The sequence below is a fragment of the Spermophilus citellus genome (genome assembly GCF_964194105.1).
Source record: "Spermophilus citellus genome assembly, chromosome: 2".
NCBI lineage: Eukaryota > Metazoa > Chordata > Mammalia > Rodentia > Sciuridae > Spermophilus > Spermophilus citellus.
Window position 1 is genome coordinate 246,445,983 of NC_138183.1, and position 11,153 is coordinate 246,457,135.

Below are 11,153 nucleotides of genomic sequence, written 5' to 3' on the forward strand. Positions count from 1 at the left end.
GCTGGGGGCTGAGAGGAGCAGCCCCCATTGGCATGCTATGTCACCTTCAGTGTCCCTGAGGCCCAAGCTTAGGGGGTCAGGACCCAGCTGGCCAAAGGCAGTCTTTGCTCAACTGATACCCACCTGTTCTTCTGGCTTCCAGCTGTGCCCTCACCTGCCACCAGCCAGCCTGTAGGTCCTCATCCCAATTCAGCCTGCTCTAGTGGCTTCCCCCCAGCAAGGAGGGGCTTTGGAGCCATCTCTGTCCCCACCATCCTCCAGTCCTTGGGCACCTAGCCTGTTGGTGGAGCTGTCCCCACAAGGCCATAGAGCAGCATGAATCAAGGCCAAAGGAGGGGCCAGTCTCCACAGCAACTCTATAGCTGGGAGGTGGGGACTCTGGCCCACACCCCTAGAGGGCATCCTCTCCCACCCTGGTGTTACACCTGCTCAGCCCAAGAGCCCTCTCCCTGCCATAACTTTTGGGAGACCAGACGACAGGGTGACCTGTGACTGGGTACATGGGGCAGCTTGGGAGAAGGTCAGAAGGTGGTCAGTGAAATAATGGGACAGAATCAGGCCTCCTCGGACCATCCCACACCACAGCCCCAGCCCTAACCCTGGTGATCCTCATAGGGCACCTTAATCTGCCCTGTACCCTGTGCCCCTAACTCCTGATTCATACACATAGCCTCATCAGCCTCGGTCCCTAACTTGTGCCCAGTGAGTGGAGGATTGCCGGGACCAACTCTGTGGATCCTTCTGCCTTAGAAAGGAGACCCACCATGCCAAGGGACCCTGCCCCAGGCAATATGAAAGAGCCTGGTACCCACGCCCCCAAGAAATGGGCTGCCTGACAGAATGTCTGTAGGGGATAGATCCCACTAACAGGTGGGACAGACGCAGGTTTTGCGCACAGCTACCCTTGAGGGAACAAGCTCACAGAGGGCTGGGGACTGGGGAGGCAGCCCCCGGGACCTGACCTCTCTCCCAGCAGTTCCCTCTCTGGCCTTGCTCCCTAGCTCACTGCAAGGTCACCTCTCCCTCCCTCCTCCTCCCTGCTGCCATCCTGCCTGCCCACTGCAACGCTGACCCCTGCAGGCCTGTTGAGGCCCTGCCGGGCTTGGGGACAGGCAATTGGAGAGACAGAGGGAAGCCCAGCCAGGCCAGTTTCGGGAAGCAAAAAGATAGAGCCTGAGGGCAGAGGGGGATTGCAGGTATAGCTGGAGAGACTGGGCAGAGTGTGGAGCAGGGGCCCATGGGTGTGCATGGGAGGCGACAGGTCTGCATTCTTGTTCTCCATCAGGATCTCATTTTTTCCCACAGTCTCTTTCTTCGTAATACATGGAAGAGAGTGTAGTGCCTGGGGGACAGGAGCCCAAGTGGGGAGGAGGGAATAGCACCTGCCAGGTAAGGTCTTAACCCTACGTGGAGCCCTGTGGGGACCTGCAGAGTGAGTAGGGAGAGAGCACCAAAGAGACCCTCTGGCTCCAGCCAGGGGCCGGGGGCAGCGGGAGAGAACAAGAAATGTTTTTAAAAGCAGGATTGGGCCGCAGGTGTTCCTGAGAGGGGGATAAGACCAGGATAGAAGAGGTTCTGGTTCCTGGGGGACCAGAGGGGAAGGGCAGGACTGGCCTGAGTCACACAGGAATCAATTTGCATTTCTCACTCCCACCTGGCAAGGCAAAGGGGGACTGAGGTGGGCAGAAATGAGGGACAGAGCTCTGGCTGGAGGAACAGCATCTCAGGCAGCCTTGAGTGAGCTGAGAGAGGAAGTCTGACTTGGAGCTATAGGGATTATAGGAGGTGGGCACAGATCCCAGGGGGACACTGAGGCCAAATGGAAGTCTGACCCCTTGGAGATCTCTGGATGACTAGGATCCAAACTGTCTCTATCCTCTCCAGACTATTTCTGACCCCACCCATTGAGTGCTTCAGGTCAGCCCCCTTCCTACCCAGAGTGCCCCTGCCAGGGGCCCTAGTGGGCCCTGTAGCTGCAGGGGGACAGGACAGGTCCCAATCCCAGACAGGGAGATCCAACCAGGGAGGGGGAAGGAAAGGTCAAGGGGATGCCAGTGTTGGCGTCTAGGCCCTTTGCCCAGAAGATGCCAAGCCCTTCAAAGTTGGCCTCCGTGGAGAGGGCAGAGGTGCTTGGAGAAATGGTGATGTCATAGTGCCCAGGCGTGGGAGTGCTGAGGAGTGGGGGAGAGGGATGAAGACAGGGCCCCAGGCCAGTGGCCTAACTGGAAAGGAAGGGGGAGGCTGCCAGCCTGGCAGGGCAGGGGGAAGGGAGGCTCCTCACTGCACCCCCTTCCAGCCTACTACCCTGAACTGGTCTCTCAACAAAACTATTGCCTTCTGAGAAGGTGAGCCAAGCAAGAGATGCCCCTGCACTCAGCCCTGGTGCTGGAAGCTGGCTCCTCTTGGGGGAAGATGCCAGGGTTGTGACCTGGGTCCAGATAGATGAAGGGAGGACTCTCCAAAGGCAATGCCCCTGTAGCCCTCACCTAGAGGACAATCATAGAAGGGCACGAAGTTCCAGAGGGAAGACTGAGTCTCTTTTCCCCTTATACCCAAGTGCTAAGTGAGCATGATACCAGGAGCCCAGTAGGTGGTCCCCAGTCCACCTGGGCTGAAATGAACTGACAGGGGTGACAGCTGGTTCTTCAGGAGGCAGGGATGGGTTGATTCTGTCCCTCCAGGAAAGAGCAAGTGCAGGCTGGGGCCAGAACAGGTAAAGCCAGTGCCACCAGCCTGTCCTCCCATCAGCCTGCCCTGGAGAGCCTCAGGAGGAGCTTTCTGCAGAGGGTCTTAAGCCTTTCCTCCCTCCAGCACCTGCACCCCAGGTGCAGCAGACAGCCCACAGACTCTTCATCCGGGAGTAGGTCCTAGATCCGAGTGGTGCTTTCAGCATCGGACAGCAACCCAGAAAGAGACCCCGATGGCAGAATTGGTGGATGGGGGGGGTGTCCTGAGTCAGGGGGAGCACCCCAGATAGAAGCTGGGACTGAGCCTGGGCAGGAGCTGCAGGGGACCTGCCTACAGGTGGGCACTGCGTGAGGAGGCGTCAGGAACCAAGGAGGAAATGGCAGAGCAATTTCCCGAGGAAGGAGAAGGGATTGCTGGCTTGGACTTGGAAGATGCTAAGCAGACAGTGGGCTCCCGGCCACTCCCTTTGAGGAGAAATGCAAAGGGGTGCCGCCCCTCCCCCTTCCTCCCCGACAACACTGGAGTGAGTTTGGGTTCTTTGCTTCCCCCTCCTCAAGCCTAGGAGAACATCCCCCCAGCACCCCCATTGTCATCGGCCGCTGCGCTCTTTCCCCTCAGGTACCCCTACCTCCCCTCTCACGCTCCTGCGGTTCCCCACCCCCCAGAAGCCTCCCAGCCTTGCTGCTGCACCAGATTCCCACCTGCCCCCTGGCACCCTCTCAATTCACAGTTGGCACGGCCAATGCCACTCCGCTCCCCTGTGCCCACGATCTTGGCCCAAAGCGGCAGGATCCTCGCCCTGGGGTCCCTCCGCGCTAGCCTCCCCGGGCACTGGTGCTGGGGAGCGGGGGTACCTCTGAGGGCACTGCCCTGCTCCCGCGGGGGCAGTGGCTCCTCGCTCCGCCACACACGTTGTCCTTGGGCTGCTGGGGGGCGGGGGGAGGAGGTCCTTGTGGGGACACTGCGAAGCCGGCCCCAGGCATCAAGCCTGGCAGTGTCCAAGACTGCGGGTTCAGGGTCCGAGCCGCTGCCACTCGAACCCGAGCCCCCAGGGTTGGGATGACCCTGGGGGACAGGCGGTATGGCTCCAGCCGGCAGCAGCCCCAGGCTGAGGCTCCGAGACGGCGCCCGGCTCTGCCGCCGTCCTGCCCGCCGGTGCGGGGCGCCCCAGCCCGCGCGGGGCCGCGCTTACCTGGGCTGGCCGCCTCCGGGTCCCGGTACATGGTCCCCTCGTCGCCGGCTCCCTCCGGGCTCCTCAGAGCCGCCAGCGGCCGCGCGCTGCTCCGCCGCCGCTGCAGGGCATGGGGCCGGGCGACCCCCGGGGGCGGGTCCGAGGGCGGGGGCCGCGCGGGCTTCACAGAGCGGCGGAGCCGGGGAGCGGGGGCCGCCCGCCAGCCCTCCCGCCCGCCCGCGGAGCACGCTGCCGCCGCTGCCGAACCGCACCGAGCCTCCTCCCTCCGGCCTGCGCGCCGCGTGTGCGCGCCGGAGCGTATGTAAGTGTGTACGAGGCCGTGTGTATGTGTGTGTGTGTGTGTGTGTGTGTGTGTGTGTGTTAGCGCGTGTGTGAGCGCGCCCGGGGCACCGCCGGCGCCGCCCGCCTAACGCCGAGCGCCGCTACCACCGCCACCGCCTGTGCCCGCTGCCGCCCGCTGCCGGCCGCGCGCCGCGCTGCAGCCCTCGCCCGCCGCCGCCCGGTGCCGCCCCGAGGGCACGGCCGCCGCCCCGCGCGCCCCGCCCGCCCGTGGCCCCCGCGGGGAGGGTTGCAGAGCCCCACGGCGGGACTCTTTGAGCATGTGGGTCCCTCCGCACTGCGCGACCAACTCCGTCTGTGCACCCCAGATGATCGCGCCTCGCACGGGGCAGGGCGGCGGAGCCGGCCACCTCCTCCGAGGTGCCCTTTGGCTCCGTCCCGAAAGGCGTGGAGCTCCACTCCGGGTTTTCCGCTGGGTGGCCGCTCGAGGGCGTCAGCTCCGAACTCGACACCGTAGCCGTACCGGGAAGACGAGATGGTGTGTGCAAAAACCAGGAATGGAGTTTTGCCAGCACAGGGCCTGCGCCCGCGCCCGCTCACTCTGATGGTTCCCAGAGCTTGCACGCAGCGGGAGCCCAAAGGGCTAGGAACTCTGCCCTCTATGGGGCACTAGGTCTACCGACCCAAACCCACATAAGAAGAAAGCGTATCTTTTAGCTTCTGCCCATCCTTCTCCTGTTTGTTCTTCCTCTGTCCCTTCCCTCTTTTCCTTGACCCAGCACCTCCTTGGTAGGAAAGAAACACCCCCTTTCACTGCCAACACTCGGGCTCTCTTGGCCCTCTCTGCCTCTATGCCTTCTCAACACAGTCCAAGTTCGGGTAAACCCTATTTCTCTTACTTCTCCTTCCTCACAGAATGGGAATGATTTGATTTGGGGAGAGGGAAGAGAGACCCATCTCCCAAGAATTTGAAAGGCCTGTAACTGAACCACTGGTGGTAGCAGGTATGGACACCTCCTTGCACACACCTACAGAACTAATGGGCTGCTACACACAAGCACACAGACAGGCCTAGCACACAAAGAGACACAGACACTTCCATAGTACAGGTCTTGCCCCTACCTTGCACTTAAGCCGGCAAAATCCCAGGTTTCTGGCAGAATCCTGCCTTCCCCTCTTCTGAGAATGCAGTTCACAGGTGAGCCAGGCTTTCCCAAGTTCAAGATTCCTATTTCCATCCCAGAAATCCACCTAACTGCCTTAATCCCAGGCAGCTCATGCCCAGCCACACCCCACCTTCCCACAGCCAGTAGGTAGCTAGGACCCAAGGAACAAATCTCTGTCCCAAGTTTCCCCTAACACACACACACACACACACACACACACACACACACACCATCCCCTGGAACTCACAGGGAACCTCCCCCCCCTCCCCACCAACACACACACATACATTCACCTCCACCCACAGCTTTTCCTGTTGAGAAACAGATAAGGAAATTCCCCCAGAAAACCTTCTCAAAGACTGTTCCAGTGAAGAACAGATTTCCTGGGATTGAATGTTCTAATTAAAAATGGAAGGAAAAAAAAAAGGCATCAGTAGGTTAAGGCCTGCGATTCCCCAACAGCCAGAAATTTCAGCCCTTTCCTTCTGATCAAGTGTTATCTCCGTCCCTCCCTCTTTTCCATATACTCTGTAGCGGTCCTCATCTGTAGGCAGCCGAGAATCCAGGAGCTGTCCACAACTCTCTTTTGGGCCTAGAAAGCTCCAGAAAACCAAGCCACAGGCAGGGATTCCAAGGTCCCTTGCCTCAGCTTCCTGCTCCCACCCCCAACTGCATCTCTCATTGCTCTTATTAAGAGCAATAATGCACCATGGTACACACCCACTCCACCAGGCCATCACAGCACACACAGAGGTCCCCATTCAGGACTCTCCCCACTCCAGAGCCCTCCCTGTCACCAGCCTTCGAGCCTGGAGAGGGACAACAGAACCCCTAGTCATTGCAATGCAACAGGTCTTTACTGAACATCTGGAAACACGTGCTTTCTCAGAGTTAATGGAGAAGACATCTGAGAGATGATCCTGGCACCACTCCTCAGGTGACAGAGGGTGAAGCCAAGGCCTTTAGAGGAGAAAGAACTGATTCAGAGATCTAACAGCCCAGGGAGCTGGTGAGAGAACCTGGAGGAGGAACCCTTTACCAACCATTGTGGGATTTGTGAGAAGACCCAGTGCCTGCTCCTGCCCAATAGCATGCAGCCTGTCCCTTAACAAAATATAAAAAGGTCTTATTTACTCCCAGGAGGCATTAGACAACGATTGTTCCAGAATGTAGGAGCTGGGTAGTCCTCAAGCATACTAGATGAACCCTGTAAAATATTGTGCAAACTGAGCCTCCCAGGCATTCGGAATCTTGGCAGTATTTTATTTCTTGCCTGCTTCATGAAAAACTTTGGACACACCCTTTTTCTGGGCCTTAGTCACTTTATTAAGGGTACAGAGTTATCAAAAAGAGAAAAGAATACAGATTTCTGTGGCTTTGCCATTCATAGCTGTTTTTACCCTGGGCAGACATCTCTGAGCCTTAGTTTCCTCATTCCATATAATGGGAACAACAATACCTATTTCCTTTGACTTTTGTAAGATTAAATGTAATGGTATGATTAAAGCACTTAAAGTAATGCTTAGCCCACATACTTTATTCTAGATAGATACCGAATACCATTATTATTGTTATTTGTTTATCCTTACCAGAGATACCACATACTCCCCATTCCCATGTTTTGTTCCTGTCAAGGAAGTCCTTTCAGATGTCTAACCTAGAATCATAGTAGCATTTCAAGGCTACTCTCTGCTCCTGGAGTATCATGAGATCCAAGCCAATTGTGAGTTCCTGCCTTCTGAGCACTCACAGAAGACTGGAGAGAGGAGGAAATGGAGTCTGCCTAGGAGAGCAGGTCCTCAGAGAAAGGAGATGGGAGGCTGGGCATCACTTGTGCCTTGCCTTCAGGTCCTGCCTCTTGTCAGGGAGGTTGGGCCTCTGCTGTTCTGCTGTTTCTCTCTGGCCCCTTGGAGGAGGCCCAGAGAGCCCTCTCACTCCCTGATGCTGCTGGGCCCTGTGTCCTGGGTTCCATGACGTGGCAGGAAATGCTGGCAGCACCTGGTTCCCCAGGGACTGGCTTGCTGCATGCAGTGGACCCCTCAGGCCTGTTTCCGATCTGGCTTCGTCATCAGGGCCAGGTGTCCTGGGTCGGCTTCAGGGAGTGACTGGAAGCAGGGAGGGACATTCTGTCCCTCAGGAGCAGATGCCAGGCCTCCACTTTCCCAAACAGGGCCCCTGAGGCCACCTGGCTGTGTTGCTAGGTCACGGCTGGGAGGCATGGCTCCTGGGTTCCCCTCTGGACTCTACCTGGCATGGTCTCCGCTGCTGCTGTCTACCCACAGCTCCTGTCCCCTCACCCCCCACCCCCTGGGCTACAGGATGAATTATTAATAAAAATGCTGAGGAAGCTGTTTGTGCAGCTCACGTGACAGAACAAACACACCTCTCTCCTTGCCACCATCCGTGTGGCGAGAGACTCAGGCCGAGCATTGGCCTGATCTAGGAAGGATGGCCTGAGACCAGCCAGAAGGGCAACCCAGGTGCCTGCCGATTGTGCCTGGCCAGAAGCAAACACTTGTTCTGCCACCCTGTCCCTGCAGCTAGCCCCCGGGCTCCCCCTTCCTCCTCTGCAGAGGCCAAGAGTCTGCAGAGGGCAAAAGCACAGATTTAACAGATGTCATCCTCCCAGCAAGGACATGATGGCAAACCCCTAGACGGCAGCTGCAGCCGTCCCCTTGACCACCTCAGCATAATAGAGACTGGATCAATACTTGCTGATTAATTACCTCCTGTCTCCAGACCCAGTAACCACCAAATCTCGTGGCCTACCCAGGGCCCAGGCTTGTCATACTTCTGCCGGGCTTTGCTTTGGAGGTCTGGTCCTGAAGAGTCAGGGTCTGTCCCCACAGCATCAAGAGAAGAACACGAAGCTGGGCACTGTGGCACATGCCTATAAGCCACTTTGGAGGCTGAGATAGGAGGATCTTTAATTTGAGGCCAGCCTGGGCAACTTAGTGAGACCCTGTCTCAAAATAAATTTTTAAAAAGGGTTGGGGATGTAGCTCAGTGCTTGCATAGTACGTGTGAAGTCCTGGGTTCAATCTCCACTACAGCAAAAAGAGGGAGACGGGGAAGAAGAGGAAGAGGAGGAGGAAGAAGAAGAATCCTAGACTTGAGCCCTGCTCCTGCCTCTGACTGTTCTTCTAGTTGTTTGGTTTTCATTGCTTACTTGACAACTAGGGGCCTCAGTATTCTCATCCATATAATAGAAATAATTGCCCTACAGAGAGATGTAAAATTATACTGAGGATATGGCAAAGACTGGGTATCTGTCCTGGCATCCAGGGGTTAACTCCAGGCACCACAGATCCTGATCCAGGCTGACCTTCTATAGTTACAGGCCCTCAAGGGTCTCTCAGGTCATGTTGCAGGGCCAGAAACAATCTTTTGCCAGAAACCCCACCTCCACCATATAAGTCCTCCCCTTCATTTCTTCCTACAACCTCCTCCCCATCTAGATTCCTTCTCTGAGAATTTCTTTTCTCCATGACCACCTTGACACCCCTGTGCTTGGATCAGCCCCTGTCATACCTCACCACTCCTGAAAGATGAAATCCTGCGTCCCTTCATCTAACCAACCCCTGCTTACGAGATTCTCTGCCAGAATGTTGTCCTTAGCCTCTGCTCTTGCTAGGGGCACCTCTGGGACCCCTGAGACTAAAGATCCTGTGGAAGCACCTCTTCTTGCCCATTCCAAGCTAAGTGACCTGGAGTAAGTCACTCAATCCTTCTCAATGTACCAGTAGTGTGTACCATGAGGACATTGCTTTTGCATCTTGATTAAGTCTCAGACTCCTTTCAGAATCTCATAAACCCAACAGATCTTTCCTCCCTGGAAAAATGCACGCACAAACACAGACACAACACTGTGCCTGTCCTTGGGTGTGTGTTTCTACAGGTTCCAGATAAAAATCCCTAACCTGGAGGCCTCAGGTGGCTTCTAGCGCTTGACAGTGGAAGCCGGGTTCCCTGTCCTCCCCAGCCTCCCCCACAGTGGCTCTGGGTTTAGGGAAGGTGGGCTGGTGGGCTGTCTCTCTCATTTCTCTCTCCCCCAGCACTTGCTGTGGCTGGAGCCAGCCTGTCTGCAGCTCAGACTGTTGTTTTAATCCCTCTCGGAACCCATTGAACCGGCCTCACCTGCCTTTCAAGGTATTTAAAGGTTCTTTGACCAAATGCTTTTTGATCCTCCACTGATGGGAACCAAGCAGAGGCTCTTTCACCAACTGCTCCCCTTCCCCCCACATGATTAGTCTCTAAGAGCTCTTTTGATATTGCAGAAACCTTCTGTGGTTTGTTCAAAGCCCTATCCTTGCCACCCCCCACCCCCAGGAGACCCAAGCCGGTCAACTCCAGCCTCCAGGCCCATCCCCAGCTATGGCCTAGTTAATGGGGGCCTCCCAGTGCCTGTCCACTCCTCCTGAACTGGTTGGGACCTCAGACCCATTCTAGCTGGTAGAGAGGGTCAAGTGCTGCTCCTCCCAGGGAGCCCCAGCCAGGTCGGGGTAGTAGGATGGGGTAGAGTTCAGTGTCCGCAGACCTCAGGGGACCGGACTCTGCCTCTGTTTCCCACCCACGAGAGGATGGGCATGCGGGCCGCGTATCCCTTGACCTGTCTGTCTCCAGTAAATTAGATCTTAGCCTCGGGCTGGGATGGGGAAACTGAGGCTCTCAGAAGTCCCGGGTTCGGAGCTCGGTATGTGTGAGGGGACGGGAACCTGAACACACCGACCCAAGTCCTGGTGTGCTCCAGCAGCCTGAGCTTGGGATCTCCAGTGCCCGCGGAAGGCGCTCCTGGGGTGGGCTCCAGCTGCAGAATTGGGGGTGGGGGAGGCGCCTTGGATTTTAATAGTGGAGTCGGCAAGCCTTCCTGCCCGGGATGGCCACCTCCCGCACTGACTTCCTTCTACCCAACTTGGAACAACCCACCCTGTGCCTCTGTACTGTCCCGGCCCAGGCGCCCCACCCCCCACAGGGATGCGCGTGCGCGGAGGGGGCACCGCGGAGCCCGCGTGAGCAGGCAAATTACCGCGGACCAGAGAGGACACAGCCGCGCGCAGGAGGAGGAGGGGGCCGGGACACAGAGTAGAAAGACACGGCATGCTCGAAGGACCCCCGACCCCCTGACGGAGGTCCAGCCTTCGCCCATTCCCAGCTGGAGTTGAGGACTGCAGTGGGGGTGGGGTCCTAACCCTCCGCAGGTGGAAGCCGGGGAGCGCAGGGACAGCTACTACCACTGTCCCAGTTCTCTGATCCCGGATCCCTGGCTCTGGGCTCTTCGAGGGGGCCCCAGCACGCGGGGAAGTGTTCAGATCGCCAGGCCCCCTCCCTCACCGAGGCCTCTGGGGGCTCTGGGTTGCTTGGCCCTGCCAGACCCAGCGCCAGAATTCAATCCCCGCTCTGTAATGATCATAATAGCAGCAGCCACCATTTATTGAGCTCTGAGGGCTTGCCAGACCCGAGTGCCAAATGCATAACACGCATTATCCCACTTAATAGTCACAGCAACTCGATGAAGAAGTCCCGTTGTGATCCCCTTAGGAAGGCGAGGAAGCGGAGGATCAGTGTCTACGTGGCCTGTCTGAAGTCACAGCCAGGAGGAGGGCGCGGGCATGGGTCAGCCAGGAACCACTCCTGGACCTGACCAAGTGCACTTGGAAGGTTTGGGCAGGCAGCAGGGTCAGCTCCTCAGTGGGATGTGGCCCTGCTCATGGAGGTGAGGGGGAGCAGAGGCCCGGGTAGCTTGGAAAGGATGGAACAGAAGAAGGATCACCAGCCACCTCCGGGGGCTGCTCCATTCCTCCTGGGTCCTTCGGTTCCTGCTCCCACCC

General features: G+C 57.6%; 1 protein-coding gene across 8 annotated transcripts in view; it reads right to left on the bottom strand.

Moving 5' to 3' along the window:
* Positions 1-4,046, bottom strand: part of SYT7 (synaptotagmin 7) — a 61,041-nt gene extending 56,995 nt beyond the window's left edge. For all 8 annotated transcript variants that reach the window (XM_081278761.1, XM_081278760.1, XM_081278763.1 and 5 more), the window contains exon 1: positions 3,881-4,046. In XM_081278761.1, coding sequence (XP_081134887.1) covers positions 3,881-3,911 — 31 coding nt within the window. In that variant the 5' untranslated portion in view covers positions 3,912-4,046. The remainder of the gene's footprint in view (positions 1-3,880) is intronic.
* Positions 4,047-11,153: the final 7,107 nt, after the last annotated feature.